The 21,918-nt window shown below is 39.1% G+C and overlaps 2 protein-coding genes across 8 annotated transcripts in view; both read left to right on the top strand.

Annotated features, from left to right (window-relative positions):
• The window catches only part of LTA4H (leukotriene A4 hydrolase), a 34,855-nt gene extending 17,145 nt beyond the window's left edge, over positions 1 to 17,710 (top strand). For 4 of the 7 annotated variants that reach the window (XM_055238753.2, XM_055238755.2, XM_063614270.1 and 1 more), the window contains 11 exons: positions 943 to 966; positions 1,430 to 1,500; positions 2,855 to 2,966; positions 3,556 to 3,700; positions 4,713 to 4,816; positions 5,306 to 5,376; positions 9,403 to 9,457; positions 12,115 to 12,210; positions 14,621 to 14,703; positions 15,465 to 15,569; positions 17,434 to 17,710. In XM_055238753.2, the coding sequence (XP_055094728.1) occupies positions 943 to 966; positions 1,430 to 1,500; positions 2,855 to 2,966; positions 3,556 to 3,700; positions 4,713 to 4,816; positions 5,306 to 5,376; positions 9,403 to 9,457; positions 12,115 to 12,210; positions 14,621 to 14,703; positions 15,465 to 15,569; positions 17,434 to 17,551 (984 nt within the window). In that variant the 3' untranslated portion in view covers positions 17,552 to 17,710. Of the gene's footprint in view, positions 1 to 942; positions 967 to 1,429; positions 1,501 to 2,854; positions 2,967 to 3,555; positions 3,701 to 4,712; positions 4,817 to 5,305; positions 5,377 to 9,402; positions 9,458 to 12,114; positions 12,211 to 14,559; positions 14,704 to 15,464; positions 15,570 to 17,433 lie in introns of those variants that run through there. The other 3 variants (XM_055238754.2, XM_055238757.2, XM_063614269.1) reach the window with 3 other exon arrangements.
• Positions 1 to 21,918, top strand: part of CCDC38 (coiled-coil domain containing 38) — a 199,503-nt gene that overhangs the window by 55,820 nt on the left and 121,765 nt on the right. The window lies entirely within an intron of this gene.

Genomic DNA, 21,918 nt, shown 5'->3' with positions numbered 1-21,918 from the left:
AGGTTGGAGTGCAGTGGCGCGATCTCAGCTCACTGCAAAGTCTGCCCCCGGGTTCAAGCGATTCTCCTGCCTCAGCCTTCTGAGTAGCTGAGACTATAGGTGCACACCACCATGCCCAGCTAATTTTTGTATTTTTAGTAGAGACAGGGTTTCACCATATTGGCCAGGGTGGTCTCGATCCCCTGACCTCGTGATCCACCTGCCTTGGCCTCCCAAAGTGCTGGGATTACAGGCATGAACCACCCCACCAGGCCTCCATCTTGTTTTTGAAAGGAAAATAATCTGGCCATTTGGAGAAGGAGAATATTATGTTCACGGTATTTGGGGAGTTGGGCATGGAGGCGCTGTGTAACAACAATTCATTGATAAATTATGTATCCAGACAAACAGACTATACCAATTACACTTGGTGTGTAGGTACAATTAAAAAAAAAATCAGTACACCATGTATAGGAAAGGATTAGGGCCATAGTACACTGTTCTGTTTAATATGCCTGTGAGCTACTTTAAATTCTTCCTAGAACCAAAATGAGTGATGGATTAGCAACAAAATAAATAAAATACAGCACAGGACACATAGGACACTCTAAAGTTTTATTAAATATATTTTGGGTAATAGGAGAGAAAGAAAGTGATGGGTAAATAAGAGCAGATGTAAAAATGGAAGTAGAAGAAATGTTTCATGGAAGTTAGACACAAATAGACTGGCTTTCATTGTATTGCAAAAATTCCCTAGAATTAGGGCAAGAAAGAATGATGCTAATTTTTAGTTCTGTATTTTTTTTTGTTTTTTAATTAAGGTCTCTTTTACCTTCTTTGAAGTGCTGTAGTAGAAATACAGTGGACCACCAGTGCCAGTATGCTAAGTATTTAGGTAGGCAGTCTTTTAGATAGTCTGTAATTTGATTACTAAAATACTAAGGTAATTTTCTTTTTTTGTAGGCAGGTGACAAGTCACTCTCCAATGTAAGTTAAACGTTTTCATTATGGCCTTACCTTTAAGAAGTATTACGTCAACTGATTTTAAAATATCCCTTGTATTTTTATGTTAAAGATATGGTTATAATGGACAATTTGGGGACTCTTGTCACATTATTAACAATTAGATGTAATAGATTTAAGGAAATTTTATGGTTTGATCTCTTCATATATTTATGAAATATTTTTAATGCAGTGATATATCTATTTAATATTTTCTAAGTAATTTTTGCTTTCTAATTACTTTAAGCCATATTTGTGTGTGTGTGTGTGTGTGTGTGTGTGTGTGTGTGTGTGTCTTTGGTTAAATTAAAGATTTTGCTGAACTGAGTAACTCCCTGAATATCTCAGCTAATATTTTTTAAAAATTGAATAACATGGAGTGTTTACAGAATGGGTTATTTTAGGTTAAGATAATCAGTCTTACTATTAATCACACTGTTTTCTTTAGGTCATTGCACATGAAATATCTCATAGCTGGACAGGGAATCTAGTGACCAACAAAACTTGGGATCACTTTTGGTAAGATTTTTGTTATTATTTCTTTATTGGTTCATGTTACTGATTTTTTTTTCCCTGCCTCCTACCACTCTGAATTGTTTTGTGTGTATCTCTTGTTTTTCTTTGTTATCATATCTTAGGTAGGCAGGGTTTTTTTTTTTTTTTTTTTTTGAGATGGAGTCTCACTCTGTCACCCAGGCTAGAGTGCAGTGGTGCGATCTAGCTCACTGCAAGCTCTGCCTCCCAGGTTCAAGTAATTCTCCTGTCTCAGACTCCTGAGTAGCTGAGATTACAGGCACGCGCCACCATGCCCAGCTAATTTTTTGTATTTTAGTAGAGATGGGGTTTCACCGTGTTGCCCAGGATGCTCTCGAACTCCTGAGCTCAGGCAATCCACCTGCCTCGGCCTCCCAAAGTGCTAGGATTACAGGCGTGAGCCACTGTGCCCAGCTATTTTTTTTTTTAATTGGAGACAAGGTCTCACTCTGTTGCCCAGGCTGTAGTGCAGTGGTGTGATCTCTGCTAACTGCAACTCCAGGGTTGCGATCCTCCCTCCTCAGCCTCCAAAGTGGCTGAGACTAAAGGTGCATGCCACTGTGCCTGGCTAATTTTTGTATTTTTTATAGAGCTGGGATTTCACCATGTCGCCCAGGCTGGTCTCAAACTCCTGAGCTCAAGTGATCCACCCACCTCGGCCTCCCAAAGTGCTGAGATTATAGGCATAAGCCGCCACGCCCAGCCAACAAGGATTTTTTTTTTTTTTTTTTTTTTTGAGATGGAGTCTCACTCTGTCACCCAGGCTGGAGTGCGGTAGTGTGATCTCTCTGCCTCTCAGTTCAAGCAATTCTTGTGCTTCAGCCTCCCAAGTATCTGGGACTACAGGTGCACGCCACCATGCTCAGCTCATTTTTGTATTTTTAGTAGAGACAGGGTTTCACCATGTTGGCCAGGCAGGTCTTGAACTTCTGACCTCAGATAATTCTCCCGTCTCGGCCTCCCAAAGTGCTAGGATTACAGGCATGGGCCACCATGCCCGGCCAACAAGGATAGTTTTAAAAAATTCTGTAACACTTACTACAGTGTTAGGAGTGTTAGGTTCAGTCTAGGTGTTAAGTTTAATTCCTGATATACTCACACTTTTAACATAGAGACATGCAAGAGCAGAACCAGGGCTTAACTTTCCCTGCTGCCATCGGCTGGGCTGGGCTTCCCATTGCTCTGGATTGACTGCCTGGGGCCAGAGTCAGCTTAGACTGTAGTGGTCATGCCTTACAACTGCTTTCCTCTGTAGAAAAGCCAAAAAGAAAATATCTTGATTGAAATGTCTTTTCTTCTCAGCTGTGTCCGTGTTTTTATTAAAAAAATTTTTTTTCAGGTTAAATGAGGGACATACTGTGTACTTGGAACGCCACATTTGCGGACGATTGTTTGGTGAAAAGTTCAGACATTTTAACGCTCTGGGAGGATGGGGAGAACTACAGAATTCGGTAAAGGAGTCAAAGTTTTAAAAACTTTCATCCAAAGTTGTATAGGTGTTAAAAACTGAGTTTTTATAAAAGTGTCTTTACTGTGTAGCAACCAAAAAGTCATTTTTATAAGTGTGGAAAGTGAAGTCGATGCTGGTATAACACTGTATTGATCCACACCGTTCACTGTTCTATGTGAGGTAGTTTTGATGACCTGGTCTAAACAGGGAGCTATGGGACCTCACTGGGTCTTTGCTATTAATATAGCTGTTTACTATGTTTGAATTTTATTTGGTGTATTTATGTCATTTTTAAGTGTTGTCTCCTGAAAGCTGAATTTGCTGACCAGGCATTAAATCCTTTTTCTAGTCTTTTTATAAGAATAAAGCCTGTATTATTGAGTGAGAACCATCAGAGAATATTACGTAAGTAAGCATTCTATTAATAGGCTTCCAGAAGTTTATGCCAACATATCCTAGTATTCCAGTCTCCAAGTTTTAGATTCCCCTAAAGTTATACCACTGAGTGGAGTAATACCTCCTTATTAGCTTATTTGCGTGGTGATAGCAGTCTTTCTATATGTTTCTCCGTGTTATTTCATGTCTTGCAGGTAAAGACATTTGGGGAGACACATCCTTTCACCAAACTTGTGGTTGATCTGACAGATGTAGACCCTGATGTAGCTTATTCTTCAGTTCCGTATGAGAAGGGCTTTGCTTTACTTTTTTACCTTGAACAACTGCTTGGAGGACCAGGTAAGTAGTTGCTATTTTATGATTTTTTTTTTTCTTTTTGAGGGTACTGTGAGAATTAGGAAGAATTGTAAACTATTGTTTTGTTCCACTTAATACTTCCAATTCATTCTGGATGTAGCTGCTGAAGAAATCTGTATTGTTTTCCAAGTTACCTCTCGACTTAAAACCATTAATAACTCCTAAGGTTTAAATTATGCTGCTTCATTTTTTAAAAAATCTCATCAGTTTTTGAAATTAGGATAATAGTGTGTACTCCCTGAAAACATTTCTATGTTTACTCTTATAAACAGAAGTTTATAAGAGTAACAAGTGAGAGTCCATCAACCCCTTTCCACTCCCCAGGGGTAACCACTGTTAGCAGTTTGGTGTAAATGGCTCCAGATAATTTTCTAGGTGTAAATTAACAAGCAGACAAATAAATACATATAATTATTTTAATTACAAAAAATGGATCATGCTATATATTGGCTCTGCATTTGTGTTTTGTTTTGCTCAATATTTCACATACACCCTTCTATGTCAGTACATATAAATCTGTCTCATACTTTTTAATGCCATCATACTATTTCATGATAAAGCTATGCTGAGTTATGTACCCATCCCCCACTAATGGACATTGAGGTGTTCTCCTTGGTTGATTGACTTGGAAGGCTGTCTGTCACCTGGATCCATTCTGCCTGTCCAGTCTTATTTTTCTCCTTTCTAGTCATATGAAGGTTATTGCTTTTAGAACTTGGGTTATGCATTCCTTTTCTGTGTCTTCATGTGTTATCCCCTTAGCTATAATTAGAATTTCTCTTCTCCCTTCCGCTGAATTACATATATTCTTCAAGGCCCAACTTAAGTCCCACCTCCTTTTCTGAACATTCTTTCACTCTGAAAGTCCTCGTAGATTTCCCTATTCTCTGAATGTTCTCTATTCTCTGTGGTTAATTGTATAATGCCAAACATGCACACAAAATGTCAAATAATTACTTTCTATGAATTGATTTCTTTTCTTTTTTACTCTTAGAGATTTTCCTAGGATTCTTAAGAGCTTATGTTGAGAAATTTTCCTATAAGAGCATAACTACTGATGACTGGAAGGATTTCCTGTATTCCTATTTTAAAGATAAGGTTGGATTTAAAAACCTTTTCTATTTTTCACGCTCGATATATCTCTATTTATTGACTGATTAGGTTAACTTGTATTATCTAATAGTAGTATTGGTTCAGAACTTTAGGACTCAACCTCTCATTGCATATTTTTTCTATTTTAAATGTTATCTTAACCACATGAACTACCTGTAGAATTTTCCTATTTCAGAGAGGTCATCAATAGTATGGTGATAAATATAAATTTTAGAAGATAGAGTTAGATGAGGTAATGGATATATTAGCTTGACTTAGTCCACATTGAATACATATATCAAAACATCGCATTGTGTCACATAAGTATACACAATTATGATCTATCAATTTAAAATATTAATTTTTAAAAAAGATTTAGAAATTATCTTGATATGGCAGATTAGACAAAATTATGTATCTAAGGACTTATAAGTTTACTTTTTTTTAACAGGAAAGGGCTTTCTATTGTAAACTGTGAATTCTTACTATTCATAGGTTGATGTTCTCAATCAAGTTGATTGGAATGCCTGGCTCTACTCTCCTGGACTGCCTCCCATAAAGCCCAAGTAAGTACTTGCCTGCTAATGCTTTCCTTCTCATTCTCTTAACTCCTAGAGAGCCTCAAAATATCTGAAAGAATAGTATGCCTTCCTGAAACTGTTACTAGTTATTGATGAGAGCAGAGTTCTTAGGTGTTTTGGCCTTAACCCTGAGGCCAAAAGAATAATTTCCGCAGTTTACAAATATGGTTTTTCACTTCAAGTGCATCCTTTCTGCACAAGGATGGTGAGGGATTTAGAAAAGAATAAGCTATTGTATCTTCCTTCAAACTTCTGCACTAAAAATATAATTATTATGTTAATTACAACACTGTTATAAGTTATTATCCCCATTTCCCAAGGAAGTAAGTTAGGTTTAGCTAGGTAAAGTGTCTTGCCCTAGGTTGCACAGCTAGTAAGTAGTAAAAGTTGAGATTCAAACCCTGACAGTCTTATTGCCTCCACTATACTGCTTTCTTTCTTCTTTTTTCTTGGAAACAGGGTCTCACTCTGTGGCCCAGGCTGGCGTGCAGTGATGTGATCTTAGCTCACTGCAACCTCTGCCTCCCGGGCTCAAGTGATCCTCCTACCTCAGCCTTGCAAGTCGCTGGGACCACAGATGCACACTATCACACCCGGCTAAGTTTTTGTACTTTTGCTAGAGGCAGGATTTCACCATATTGCCCAGGCTGGTCTCAAACTCCTGAGCTCAAACGATCCGCCTGCATTTGTCTCCCAGAGTGTTGGGATTACAGGCATGAGCCACCATGCCCGGCCTCAATATACTGCTTTTTATACTGAACACCCCCTTCAATCGGACCTGAACCCTGTTCTTTCACGAGTTGTGTGAGGACACTGACCATGGCATGTTCCAGTCTCTTGTTGCCTTTCTTTTGGATCACCGGAATTGCCTACCAGCTTCTCTTACACTAAACAGGCCAGTTTAATTGATGTGCAGGGAGCAGCAGGAGAGAAGCTAGGAAACAAGATGAGGCCTGGTCATGTTTGTTTGTAAAGCACTTTAAACAGTCAGGCCGAGAAGTGTTTGGTTGAGAAGTTACTGGGAGTTTTGAGTATGGAACAGACGTGGTCAGAGCGCCCCACTAACTGGGCAGTCCTGGTTATCACGGGCTGTGGTGGGAAACAGGAGCTCAGAGAGGGAGGGGTGATTACAATAGAATGTTTCGAATTTTGTTTGGAAACAGGTGGCACAAATCATCAGTGGACCCTTTTAATGTCTAAAAAAGGTTATCAGCAAAAATAATACTTTAGATTTTTTTCCTAGCACTTCATTAAGAAGTGCCATACATTATCTCGTTAATTTTCACAACAGCCTTACCAGAGATTATGAGGACCTGAAGTAATACAAAGGCAGTGGAAAGGAAAGGAGTAACTGAGAGAAGAGACGTTTGGGGGCTAGAATCTATTGGCAACTGATTGGCTGTGGTGAGAAAAGAAGAAATTAAAAATGAGCAGAGATGTAATAAAGTTTCAGCTCAATCCAGCACACATTTATTGTCAGGTACTAACATGATGAATAAGGAACTCACAGAGCAAATATGTATGTATCAAGTAATTATAATACAATGAAAAGTATTTTTTTTAAAAAAAAGTAAGTGTTGCGGGTGAGGAAACTATTAATTTTAATGGTGATGGATTTGGACATCATCTTGGAGATGACTTACAAAGGAGAATACAAGAAGTAAACTTTAGAACCTTAGAGGATCTTCATTTTAGAGCTAGGACAGAGGAAAGGTAGCAAAATAAATGGAAAATTAAAAAGATTTCAAAGGTTAATTCATTGTTAAGAAAGCTGTGGGAAGAAATAATTTAAAAGTGGTACGGAGAGTCGTCAGCAGTCTGGTGTGCTGTAGAATTATGAGGAGCCTGAGAATAAAAGCATAGAATTTGGAGTTTGGAGTCTTTCAAAGGCTGTAACTTCAGGGGCCTGATAAAGCCAAAAGACAGTTCCAGGAAGCTTAGGAGTGGAGAAGGCTTTGCCCGTTGCTTTTAAAATTGGGGAAATCTGGGTGGAAAATTAGTTCTTCAAAAGTGTTTCTTTGATATCACTGCTGCTAAGGGATCCTTTTTGGGCGTTGGTTCATTCTAGATCCCTTGAGATTGCTTTCAAGTAATACCAAAGTGCTGGAGGAACCCTGGAATCATTCCTGTGCCCGGGGATTCTGTAAAGATAGAGTATCTTAAAAAATCTAACCACAGAAAATACTTTGATCCATTGCAGCACAGAATCTTGGCTTCCACGATCCTCTTTTTATAATGCTCTCATCATTTGTATATGTATTTAAATATCTGAGTCTATCCACATCTCTCCATTTCTACTACCACTGTTCAAGTTCAGTATCACATCTTCACATCCTGGAAGACTGTTCTGGCACCCAAACTGTGCACTTGTATCTGTTCTGACTTCTCCCAGCCACTCTCCACACTAAAGCTAGAGTAAACCTTTAAAAGCACAAATGTGTCATGGTGTCCTCTTGCTTAGCAGTCTCCACTGGTATCTCTTTGCTCTTGGGCTAAGACAAAATCTTTTAGTGTGGATTATAAGCTCCTAACACTCTAGTTCCCTTTGCTTCAGTCACACTGGCAGTTTTGGAGTTTCTCGAACTCTCCATATGTCCTCCAACGTAGTACCTGAGCATGCTGTTTCCTCTACCTGGGGCCCTTTGCCCAGTTAATTCCAATCTCAGCTCAAGAACCACTTCCTCATGGAAGCATTTCTTGACATCCCTGGCCAGGTCAAATCTCCCATTCTAGGGCTTCTTAGTGCTATATCCTCTCTTCGTAGCAGTTGCACAGTTCTAACTTTACATTTAGTCACACATTTGTGTGATTAAAGTATTTCCTCTTCGCTATACTGTCAGCACCATGAGAACAAGGCACATATCTGGTTTTGCTTTTTACTTTTTTTAAGACTTTGCCATAAGTAGGGTCCTTTCCCAGGCTAATTCTTAAGTTAGTACTTTTAATTACACTAATAAGGAAGTTTCAGGACACTAAGAAACAGACCAGCTAAAGGTTTTCTACTTTGCTATTATTTTTTAAGAAATCAATGCTAATAATGTTTTAGTTGAAAGCAGTGTACTCTGATCAGTCAAGGACCTCTGATCCCACCTGTTCTTGAAGACAAAATGGCATGCCTGCAGTCCACAACCTGACACTTCATGTAATAAACTGGCAGCTGCCTCAAGGTGGGAGCTGTGTTGACCTCTTTATTGTCTCCCCTAGGGAACAAACGGAGTCCCAGTCACAACTCTCTTTAAGGGAGATTCAGTGGTAACTTCTAATCAAAACTTACTTCATTTAGGCTCTAAGGGGCAGGTGCCACTCTGTTCCCTAATACAAGCATTTCAGTGCAAGCAAGCAGGATTTACGGACAAAGAGGGATGTTTTGCGAGAATTTTGCACACACTACATGTTCTTTCCCATTGTTGCAAAATATGATTTCTAAGTTGAGAACACAAAAATATTGGTATAATTTGCTTAACAATTACAATGTGTCAATTTCATTTTCTTCTGAAAAGAATGAAATCATCAGGCAATGATATCAGGCTCTCTCAAGGGTCTAGCATCTAGAACGGTGCCAATTATGTAGCAGGTGCTTGCAGGTTTGTTAGATGATTAGATGTTTGGAACAAGCAAGTAAAATCCATGACAGCAAGGACTTTGTGTTGTTCATCTTGTTGTCTTGAGTGCCTAGAACTGTTCCTGCCATATAGTAAATATGCTGAACTGATTCCAACTACTTTAACATATACTACTTGAGCACATGACAGTCTTTTGCTGAGGTGCTTTGGCATTCTTTCTAAAAGATAGACGGGTGTTTCATTAATGTGGTATCCATTTGGGTTTGTGAGTTCTTGGATGATGCCAGTAGTATGTAAGTTAGGTAAAATATTTCCTATTTTCATCACTTTGGAGTTTGTTTTCCTTATTTAAAAGGGACTTTGAAATTTAAGTATGTACTGTAGCTTTAAAACTGCATTTCTGCAAAAGCATGTGTATTTTTATACAATTTAATCTTTATCTTTGCAGTTATGATATGACTCTGACAAATGCTTGTATTGCCTTAAGTCAAAGATGGATTACTGTAAGTAATAATGTGTGATTTATTCCTTTTTGAATTGTGCAAATATGTCTTTACTCATGAAGCAGGGAGGGTACTTTAAATCACAAACAGTTATATTTGGAAAGGCTATTTGAAAGTCAGGTTTATCTAAGGTGATATTATATCTACTCTCAATATAGAAAATTAAAGGTTTGAGACAGGGTCTTGCTCTGTTGCCCAGGCTGGACTACAGTGGTGTGATCAGGGCTCATTGCAGCCTCAACCTCCTGGGCTCAGTCAGTCATCCCACCTTAGCCTCCCGAGTAACTGGGACTACAGGCATGCGCCACCATGCCTGGCTAATTTAAAACTTTTTATACAAACAGGGTCTGTGTTGTACAGGCTGGTCTCAAACTCCTGGTCTCCAGTGATCCTCCCACCTTAGCCTCCCAAAGTGCTGGAATTACAGGCATGAGCCACTGTGCCCAGCCTAGAAAATTAAGTTTTATGGCGGGAAAAAATAGATGTTGAAGGGATTAATCCTGATTTTTCTTGCTTCTTAACTGTTAAAAAAAAGTATGCAAAAATATTTGCATCTTACCTTTCTCCTTTTCCTTTTAAATCATTTATAAGATACTGCTTCCAATATAGCAATTTCACATACCAGGTAAATCTAAAATGATCTTGGGTGACCAACTGCTATTAGTGGTGGAAAGAATCGAGGCACTTTTGCTCTTTGTTCACTTTCTATGAAGCTTCTTAAAGAGGAGCTTCTTTATGTATGTACTGAAATATAACCCTTTACTGAAGCCAAAGTAAGGATGTGCCCTTGATAATTCTTTAATGAAAAATAACAGAAGATTTAGGAATACTTTTATTCCTATTAATTTGCAACAGATTTATAATTTTTTTACATAATTTCAACTTTTAAGTTCAGGGGACACGTGCAGGTTTGTTACACGTGCATATTGTATGATGCTAAGGTTTGGGGTATGATTGATCCCATCACCCAGGTACTGAGCATAGTACCCAATAGTTTTTCAACCCTTGCCCCAGTCCTAGTAGTGCCCAGTATCTATTGTTGCCACTTTTATGTCCATGAATACACAGTCGTTTAGCTCTCACTTACATGTGAGAACATGCTGTATTTGGTTTTCTGTTCCTGTGTTAATTCACTTAGGATAATGGCCTCCAGCTGTACAATCAGTTTAGCTATTGCCTTTTAAAACCTGTTTTGTGTAGTTGACAAACTTGTCATGAAGAAAAGTATAAGAGATTTCTATGGGAAACAGGATTTTTTAATAGTGTATTAAAATCCTCTGTTTTAGTTTGAAAAATGTATTCCAGCTTATTTGGTGCTAGATAAAACTGCTGCTAATTTCTGCTCAAATATTGCTTTGGGCCCAGCAGTTAAGGTGGATAATGATCAACTCTTCAATATTAGTAGAAACAGGCAGTGTTAGGAACAGACTCAGGACACTGTATTCACTAATGCACTCTTTTCCTTCTGTATTTTATTTCTCAATGATTTGTTTTAAATAGTAAATAAATGCAAAAGAATACTTACGACATATTCATATGATGTAAAAAACGATTGTCTGACCCACCACTGGCATAAGAAGTAAAATCTTACCGGTACCTCTGTAGCATCCCTCCCCATCTTATCCCCCTCTCCACCCTCCTTGCTGACCCATCCAGGTAACCATTGTCCTGAATTTTGGTTTATCATTCTCTTGCTTTTTATGTTTTTACCACATAAATATATCCTTAATATATAGTTTAGATTTGCAAGTTTTTGCACAGAAAATGAGCTGGAGCTGTAAGTTCTCATATTAAGGATAAGTTATAAAGGGAAAAGAAGTATTGCTATTAAGGAGAGTTCTGAAGGGGGGGAAGATGCAAAATATTTCTTTAAAAGGGTATATACCTATGCATTAAATTTAGTGGAAGGATATACAGAAACTACTAATATTGGTTACTGAGGAGTAGTACTTGGAGACGGAGCAAAACCAAAAGAATTTTCCTTCTGTCCTATTTGATTTTTTAGTATTTGCATATATTTCTTTTAAAGTAACAAAAGCCCTAGTTTAAAAGAATATAAAATTAGTTCTACAAGATTTAAAAATCCTTATTTTTATAAGCTTTTTAAAATATTGCTTAATCATCTTCCCAAAGATTTTTGAGAGTAAATCCAAATCTGAAAAGTGCAGACTCATTTTTCTTTTTCTTAGATGGTTTCTAAGATTAAGTGGGGAAAACAGAATATGTGGAGATGGAGGAAAACATTAGTTTATGGCCTTACTAATTTATTAATGTAATATTTAAAAATATACGATTTTGTTCTTTACCTACGTTTTTGAATTGGTCTATAAATTAGTCGACATGCATACATTTTGAAATGTTTCTTTGCTTTGGAAATTTCTATACCTCGAATGGTACAATGAATGTCAACAGTTTCTTCTACTCTTCCTACCCATAATCTACTTTTTCTTAAGTAATATAGATTCTAGGAGTCATATCAGCTATTTAAATTACAGTAACTCAGTCTCAGGATTACTTAAGTAACTCAGGCTTAAATTTATTTTGAATAATCTTGTTCATATGGTTCTTTTTCTCAATTTTTACTTTTATGTCAGATAAACCAATAAGTATTATTAAATTGTACTTGAACAAAAATAACTAGGTAACATTTATTTTAGGCCAAAGAAGATGATTTAAATTCATTCAATGCCACAGACCTGAAAGATCTCTCTTCTCATCAGTTGAATGAGTTTTTAGCACAGACGCTCCAGAGGGTAAGTACTAGCTCAAAACCTTAGAAATCAAAATGGACAGAAAGGCACAGCATTTATGTTCTACCCAACTTGGCAAAAGATTATTAATGTGGAAACTAATGGGGAAAAAAATCATTTATAAAATTTATTCATTTCTTTGAAAAAGCATTGAATGCTGTGTTTTATATTGTGCTAAATATGAAAATATGTAAGAAAGGATATACCTTATCTTCAAATAGCTTATAATCTAGTAGGAAGGGGAACATATGCAAAATTTAGCAATAAGCCAGGCGCGGTGGCTCACATCGTAATCCCAGCACTTTGGGAGGCCGAGGCAAGCAGATCACTTGAAGTCAGGAGTTGGAGACCAGCCTGGCCAACATGATGAAATCTCGTCTCTACTAAAAATATAAAGATTAGCCGGGCATGGTGGCGGGTGCCTGTAATCCTAGCTACTCGGGAGGCTGAGGCAGGAGAATCACTTGGACTGGGAGGCGGAGGTTGCAGTGAGCTGAGATCATACCCCTGTACTGCAGCCTGAGCAACAGAGTGAAACTCCATCTCATAAAATTTTTTTTTAAAAACATTAACAATAAAAGGAGGCATACTTTAGGTATCATTTGGAAAAACTTAATTAGTGAAAGACTCTTCCAACTGGGGCATCAGAGAGGGAATTTTGGAGGAGACTTGATTTGCACCCCCAGGGCTAGCAGGGAGGTAGAAATTCAAGGTGGAGGGAGCAGCAAGGGCTGGAATTCGTCTGCAGCATTGCCGGAGTAAACAGTAGCACTGGGTAAGGAAGTCAGTGAAGGTAACACTAGAAAAGCTGGTAGGACCAGATGTGATGACTCTCAATGCTAAGCTAAGAAATTTTAGATCTTACACTGATCAGTAGGAAAGGATTTTAAAAATCCAGCAGGACAGTCGGGATGAAATGCTGGGTTGTGAAAACTAATCTGGGGCCCTGAAGGCTGCCTGGTGGTGAAGTTACTAGTTGGGAGACTGGCAGGAGTACCGGACTTGAGGGAGTGAGTTGCGGGGAGAGGAGAGAACAGGACGTGAGAAAGAGGTTACACAGGGTGAAAGCACAGAGCTCTGTGACTGACTGGATATAGGGGTTGACAGTAAAGAATCCAAGCAGATTTTAAGGTTTCGAATCTAGGCAACTGAAAGAACAGATGAAACCGAAAGGAGATGCTGCATTTTGAGATAAACCAATGACTGGATTTTAAAGACTTCCATGAGAGGGAAGTCTTCAGTCTAAGGACCTTTAGAAGGAAGATTTGGAGCAGAATTTCCTGTGGAATTGATGCAAAAATTAGGAATAGGCTTTTGAGGCAACAAAGGCCCCATCAAAGAGAAAATCTATTTTTAGTGCATCGGGTCATCATGGTTTCATAAATTGTTCTACCACTGGTGGGTGGCCTAGGGCCACAGAGAGAGAGAACATGGTAGGGTGATTCTGGAATGGGTATGGCAAAACTTAGGGCAAGTCAGGGAGCCTTGGAGATGACCTTAACCAGTTGGTCTACCAGGGTGGACTTGGAGTTGCATGTGTCCATAAGGGGCTAATGGACTAAATTATTAGCGACAGGGTTAGTAGAGATTGGTTAGTGCGTGTGTTAGCAGAGATTGGTTAGTGAGAGCAGAGATTGGTTAGTGAGTGTGGAGTCCTGTAAGGTAAGGAGGTTATGGTTGGAGGGGAGAGTTATCATCTACCTAGAGGCACCTCTGCCTCTCACAGGCACTACAAACTCTCTGCTGTCCAAACTGAACTCATCTTTTTTCTTTCCTTCACCCAAACTTGTCCTCCCTTTTAGGGCGAGTTAAGGTAGGGATAGGATGCTTATGAACCCCCTGAAATTGTATACAGAAGTTTGTATTCATGTAGTAAGTGTATTTTCCCCCTAGGGAAAGAGTCCACATTATTCATCAGATTCCCAAAGAGATCTATAATACAAACATTTAAGAACTGCTATTATGTAGGGATGCAGATAATTTAAGAGGGATTTCAGAGGAAATATACAAAGATAAAGCTAGGGGGAATCAGTCAGGTAAAAATTAAGGAACTATGATTTAATCTGGAGAATGGAATTGCATTTGAGATATATAAGGTATAGAGAATAACTAGAAAAACTCTAGGAAAGGTCTATTTATACGTTCTAAAAAGTCTAAGAAGAGCAATTCTCATTTAATGCTGAATACTTCACAAAGTAAATTATCCCTGTGCTCCCAGTAGAATATCCTTATCTGGAATAAGTTTGCACAGAATTTACTTTAGTGTACAATTTGTTTCTTTTATTTTTATCTAACTTATTTCTATATTATAAAATATTTAGGATTTTAATCTGGCTATGCATTTCTCTCCAGCTCCTTTCTTCCAAGGAATCCTGTTGAAATGATACGGTATACTTCTTTATTTTGCTCTTAGGCACCTCTTCCATTGGGGCACATAAAGCGAATGCAAGAGGTGTACAACTTCAATGCCATTAACAATTCTGAAATACGATTCAGGTACATCATTTTAACTTGTCTCTGTGGAAGAAAGCAGAAAACTCCTTTGAAAGGTGGAGAAAGGGAATGCAGAGTATGAGACATACTTGAGTCTTGAGAAGTCCTTGTCAAACTGACTGCTTCTATATAAATACTTACAGTGGTATTTAAGGAATAGTTGCAATGTATAATCTGATAGTATTAATCTTTTTGTTAGACTTTGCTCTAAACCTCTCTTGCCTTAAAAGAAAAAAAATTAGAATGAAGGATTCCGTGGTAAATAGGCTTTCCCACAACCAATTAAATCTACTTAGAAATGGGAATAGTTAGAAATATTTTATTCTATTATATGTTAATCTTTCTTAATTCAAATTTGTAATGTGAGGCTTAAACCAAAGTTTAATTCCTTCAGAAACTGCATTTATAAGGTATGTGAGCACCTACCTGATCTTTCTTAATTCACATTTGTAATGTGAGGCTTAAACCAAAGTTTAATTCCTTCAGAAATTGCATTTATAAGGTATGTGAGCACCTACCTGATCCAGACCTTTTAAAATATATGATCTTTTTCAAGAACCAGCTCCTCTTCTTTCTCTTTACTGATTATTAAATTGTATATATAAGGATTTGAGAGTCTCAGAATCAAGACATACCATAATGTGGTGTCCAGTATAACTATAGTGGGGTTATTCATCACTACAGAAGTAATATTAAGATATACCTATCATATCCTGCCACTTCCTCATTTTCTACCCCATGCTCCCCCCACATCCTCCTTTTAGATGGCTGCGGCTCTGCATTCAATCCAAGTGGGAGGACGCAATTCCTTTGGCGCTAAAGATGGCAACTGAACAAGGAAGAATGAAGTTTACCCGGCCCTTATTCAAGTAAGAGCCCACTCAGACTGCACTTTGAATTCATCTAAGAAATAGGAAGAAAACTCTCAAATGTTTAAACATAATATATATGACAATATTTTTTAATTTGTTAAAGTTTATCAATATAATTTTGGAATAGGGATTCACACTTATAAATATTTAAAATTTGAAATAATTTCATTCCTTTTTTTAGAAGCATTATATATGGATTACCTATTCTGGGCCACATAGAGTTAGACACTGATGAAATGGAAATAAATCAAAGATAGCCTTATATACACAAAGATTTTTGAAGGTAACTAGAAGATAATTGGTGGGTAGATATAGACAAGAAAGAGAGTCTGAAGTTAAATGTAAGGAGAAATAAGCAGATAAAGCTAACTCTTTTGTGTTCAAATGTTGCATAGAGGTCAAGGGTAGGTTGCTTGACATAATAAAGGAATGCTTGGTGAGAGGGGGATAAGTTGTATCTTAACAGCAAAATACAAGTTAAAAATATCTCAGTCAAGTTCTTTATGAATTTTGTCCAAATTCTGGAAAAAAAAATCATGCCATAAATATCCGTGGTTACTTTTGTTTGCTTTTCATTTACTTCACAAGTATTTAGGTTGGTGCAAAAGTAATTGCAGTTTTGGCCATCAAAAGTGATGGCAATATAATAATAATATCATAAAACTTGGCAAAATAAGTCATTATCTCTTTTTTGATGTGACCACAAAATTAATTTTTAAGTATATTTTATATGCTTTCCATAATTAAAACCCATCTAGCTTTGAACTGAGTAAAGTATACTTTAAATAGGTTTTTAAATAAGAGTATACTTGGGCCGGGCGCAGTGGCTCACACCTGTAATCCCAGCACTTTGGGAGGCCAAGGCAGGCAGATCACGAGGTCAGGAGTTTGAGACCAGCCTGGCTAACATAGTGAAACCCTGTCTCTACTAAAAATACAAAAAATTAGCCAGGTGTGGTGGTGGGCACCTGTAATCCTAGCTACTTGGGAGGCTGAGGCAGGAGAATCGCTTGAACCCAGGAGGCGGAGGTTGCAGTGAGCTGAGATTGTGCCATTGCTCTCCAGCCTGAGTGACAGTGCAAGACTCTGTCTCAAAAAAAAAAAAATGAATAAAATAAATAAGAGTATACCTTTTGTGGGAAAAATAAATATTTCTGTTTTATGATGTTTATAGTAGTTACATTAAAAATGACTAATCCTACCTTTTGTATGGTAGGTCCTGTTTATTTAGTGTATTTATTATTTATTTAGTGTATTATTTATTATGTATTTATTATTTATTATTTCACTGTGGTCAGGATTTTTACTCTCAATTATTTGAAGTTTTCAGAAATTCTACTTATAAATTTAGTGTTTTCATACTCTTAAATAATCTTGATTAAAAAAATTTTTTTAAAAAGCAGTTTTTAAAAAGAAAGCCTTTGAGGCACACTCTCACATACAGGGCTGATATTTAGCCAGCAGATTAGAGGACACTGTTCAAATAATAAAATCCTTCCATGCTGCTTGGTAAATAGCCACTGGTCCCAGCCACTCTAGCCCTTCCCTGTAACTCGCTGCAAAATGTCTGATCTGCCAGTATAAAGGCCAGTCTCTGGTACAGAAGGAGGTCTCTGGGACTCTGTGGCAGGACCTTACCCATCTGACTGGCTGGGACTGGTGCCTTATTTGGGTGACGTTGGCTGTCACCCCTGCTGACATCCTTTAATTTAATCTTGGGTATTGACTTATGTTCTTATTCTCTTTCTCCGTCCCTTTTCCCTTCCTCCGAACCCCTTCCCTCCTTTCTTTCTTCCCTCCCTCCCTTTCTCCTCCTCTGTCTCCTTCTCGCCTTTCTTTTCAATTTTTTCTTTTTTGGCAGGGATCTTGCTGCCTTTGACAAATCCCATGATCAAGCTGTCCGAACCTACCAAGAGCACAAAGCAAGCATGCATCCCGTGACTGCAATGCTGGTGGGGAAAGACTTAAAAGTGGATTAAAGACCTGCCTATGGATGATTTTAGAGATTTCTCTTTTATAAATGGAATTCATAAAGAAATATAAAACTTCAGCTCACAATTAAAACTGTCTTTTTAGTTTTGGCTTTTTATTGTTTTGTTGGTGATTTTACTAAAATAAAGTTGAGCTACTTCTTCTTATAGTGGCTTATTCTTTGTAAATTTTAACAAGGTTTAATCTTTTGATTTACAAATTTAAAAATTTTAAATTAGCTTTATATTAATTTTCTCCCAGTATGATCACAAAATATGTCAAGGTAGTATTTTACCTGATAATATGATTTAAATTCATTAATTTGAATCTGCTGCAGATTCAAAAATTCAACATGATTAGGATTTTGCTTTGCTTTTTAAATAACCTTAAACATGAGGCTGGGCACGGTGGCTCACACCTGTAATCCCAGCACTTTGGGAGGCCGAGGCAGGTGGATCACCTGAGGTCGGGAGTTTTTGAGACCAGTCTGGCCAACATGGTGAAACCCCGTCTCTACTAAAAATACAAAAATTAACTGGGCATGGTGGCACGACTGTAATTCCAGCTACTCGGGAGGCTGAGGGAGGGTAATTGCTTTAACCTGGGAGGCAGAGGTTTCAGTGAGCCGAGATGGCGCCATTGCACTCCAGCCTGGGCAACAGAGGGAGACTGCCCCAAAAAATAGAAAATAAAAAAAAAACCTTAAACATGAATGCTCAGTTGTTTTTGCACACCACCTACCTGACGGACAGCAGAAGAACTCCTTACCAGAATGTGTCAACCATAGCGGGAACTCTCAACTCCCTCGTCCTGGACCCCTCCAGCTCATCCAGTGGGCTTGTCCTGGTCTCCTGTCCATCAGGGGTCAGATGGCCACCCCAAGCACCAGTCCTTCCCATCCCTCTGACAGTCTGTTCAAAGACAACAAAATAACTTGAACCAAATAAACATAACAAAGCACCCCTGCCAATGCAACGTAGTGCCCCAGGGCACCTCAGCACACATAGCTGTATTAGGTAGAATTATTAGCGTATTAGCTCTATTAGTTAGAATTCATTAGAACGATAGCTGTGTTAGAATTCTTTGATTGCAAGTAGCAGCAATCCAACTGACCAGAAGTCAAAAAGGGAAAAGGAAGATTATTTTAAGGATACAAGGTATGGGGAGATTATCAGAACCTGGGATGGACAGAAGGGGTCTGGCGCCCAGGACTGCAGCACTATCAGTGCTCTCGTCCCTCACCCTCTGCCTCTCTAGTCCACGTTGTACAGCCTGCCCACTCTCCAGCTTTACTGTTGCAAATAGCTCTGACCACATGGAGAGGCTATCACAATTCCAAATTCCCAGAGGTGAGACTCTAACCCCGGTTGGGTCCACCTCCGGTCAAATAAATTGTGTAAGAGGAATGGTGTCTTACAGTATAATTGTTGGCAAGGGGTGTGGTGGGGGGGCGGTGTCCTGACCAAATAACCCCTCAAAGTGCTAATGCAGTGACTAAAGTTACAATAGGAGCGAACACCCAAGGTGGGGCAGGTATGGAAGAGACATATTCCTGCCTATTCCTGGAATCCTGACTTCTCCCTGGCTCTCACTCTCCCTAGCAGTTTTTGTTTTGTTTTGTTTTGAGACAGGGTCTCACTCTGTTGCCCAGGCTGGAGTGCAGTGGCATGACCACAGCTCACTGTAGCATCGGCCTCTGGGTTCAAGCCATCCTCCCACCTCAGCCTCTGGGGTAGCTGAGACTACAAGCATGCACCACCATGTCTGGCTAATTTTTGTTTTGTAGAGACAGAGTTTGGCCATGTTGCCCAGGCTGGTCTCGAACTCCTGGGCTCAAGCAATCCGCCCGCCTCATTCTGTCCTCTTGGTCACTTATCTACACTGCAGTGTGATTCTTTCTCCAGGCTCTGGTCTCCCTTGTCTTCCTTGCCAGGAATACAGAGAAGGGAGTTCAGCTCAAATCACTGTCATAAGATCACATTCTAAGATTAGACTTTAGCAAATCCATTTACCCAAATACTGCTTTTTAAGGCTTCTGCCCTATGAACTTACAAGACAAGCTCTAAGTTAATGTCGTTTTTAGTTACCACTTAGTGATACTGAAAGTGAATTGTGACAAGGGATGCTTGAAGGGTGATGTGGAAGGGCGCTGTGAAGAAGGTAGAGGGCGCTAAAGACAAACTTAATCCTGCTTGCTGGTTTACCTAGGGGCCAGCTCAGTGCAGTTCACATTTCTTCACTTCAGCTAGTAAGCATATGCTAAGTGTCTTTGTGCCAGGTCGGATATATATATAATTATGGATGAACACAGACAAGTAATTTCTAGATAATACTAAAGAAGAGCTATGCTGAGGCATCCCAGAGAAGGGCCACTTAACCCAACTGAAGAATTTAGGGAATGCTTCCTGGAGAAGAAAAGGCCTAAACAGGCTTAAGGAGTAAGAAAGATCTAGCCAGGCAAAGGAAGTTGGAAAGTGCGTTCCTGGAGAGAGAATAACAAGGAAGTCTCGTTCCACAATGCACAGGGCTTGAGTTTAGAATCCTCAAACTGCTGGGGGTGACTTACATGGCTGGGAGCTGGTATCATCTGGAAGCTCCCTTCACTAGTCTGATGTCTGGGCTGAAATTACTCAGAAGCTGGACCCAGCAGTGACTGGCAACTGGAGCCCGCAGTAGTTTGGGTTTTCTTGCAGCATGAAGATAGTTAGGCCTCTTATTAGTCATCTTTATACAGCTTTATCCATCACCAGACAGTAAGCCTCATGAAGGTAGAGCGTGTTTGTTATTTATTTCATCCCCAGCACCTCGCATAGAGCTTGTTACATAACAGGTGTTTAAAAATATTTGTTAAATGAGTCAAGAAATGAATGGAGAGGGGCAGAAGGTTAAGGTGGTTCACATGTGCAGGCCTCAGTTTTCTCACAGATGTAGGAGGTAAGGTCTCCCTCTGAGAATTAGAGGAGGTGGATGTTGAGAAAGTCCTGGCAGAGGGGTCAAAGTTTTGGAAAGTCACTGTGGGCTGGACGGAATAAAAGGGCAATGCCATCAATCTATGTGATCACAGGACTTTGTCTTTCAGTGTCTTCTGCCTGGGTGAACAGATATGGTAGTTTCTTTTAATTTTAAACAGGGTCTTGCTGTCACCCAGGCTGGAGTACAGTGGTACAATCATAACTCATTGCAGCATTGACCTCCTAGGCTTAAGCAATCCTTCTGAGAGATGGCTGTTTTTTGTGATGACTAAGGGGATGGGTGTTACTCCAAGTGTGGACACAGGTTTAGGGATGCAATGGAATCTCAGAGTGCATAAGAAAGAGTGGTCCAGTGAGCAACTAGGGGACAAGCTTCCTAGGATAGTAAGTGAGGATGCTGGTGGGAAGGGGAGGGACGAAGGGACTGACTGGAGGTCAGGTCCAAGGCTGGCGGTGACTAAAGTGAGGGGGCAGCTGGAAGGTCATGGTCAGAAGGTGGAATACTGGAATTTCAGATTTCTTAGGTGTGTCAAATTCAAGTCATGACAAATTCCAGGGTGATTTCTTGAATGTGTCAAATTCAAGTCATGACAAATTCCAGGGTGCAGTCATGGTATGGGTAGCTGAAGAGCAAGTTTCAAGGAAGGGTAGCTATTTGTACGCTTCCTGGGAAGCTGTCAGCAGCTGAGAGGGACTCTGGGTATGAGTATAGGTGTTTTTCGTGAGCAACCATGTCTCTCTTTCCAACAGAAGTCTGATTTAGTGGAAACAGACTTTTTAGGATTTTTCTAGTGCAATAATCAAATCTCTAAAAACTGGCTTACGATGAAAGTGCTGCTTAGTCAAAATAGCATCTGCATATCTTTGATGCCTTAATCATGCTATCCAGAGTTCCTTAATACCAATGGTAATGAGGCGGGTGCAGGGAGCAGTTATCTGTGGTGAAGAAGCTTAATTGGGTGAGGGATATCCATGTGCCAAGATGAAAGACCATTTATGGAACATTATAGCTTTATGATTCGTACAGGAACATTTATAAAGCATTATAGTTACATGGAGTATTGGTGTCCAGATACTAGTAATCACAGACACTTCTATAACATTTCCACTATGCCAGGTGCTGTGTTGAGGGCTTTATATATATGAACTGACTTCATCCTCCCAATAGCCCTTTGACATATATACTATCATCATTATCATTATCTTCATTTTGCAGATGAGGCAACTGAGGCTCAGAGAAGTCAAATCGCTTGCCCACAAGTCATACACTTAGCAAATGGCAGAGCCAGGATTTGATCAGAGGTAAATCCTGAACATACTGGAGGGGGGCAGTTAGCCCCTAGGCCTTCTGATAAGGAAATACAGGGTAATACTCACCTAATCAAGGCTAATAAGTAGTAGAG

The sequence above is a fragment of the Symphalangus syndactylus genome, chromosome 13, assembly GCF_028878055.3.
Source record: "Symphalangus syndactylus isolate Jambi chromosome 13, NHGRI_mSymSyn1-v2.1_pri, whole genome shotgun sequence".
NCBI classification, from domain to species: Eukaryota; Metazoa; Chordata; class Mammalia; order Primates; family Hylobatidae; genus Symphalangus; species Symphalangus syndactylus.
This window is presented reverse-complemented; position numbering and strand designations above follow the sequence as displayed.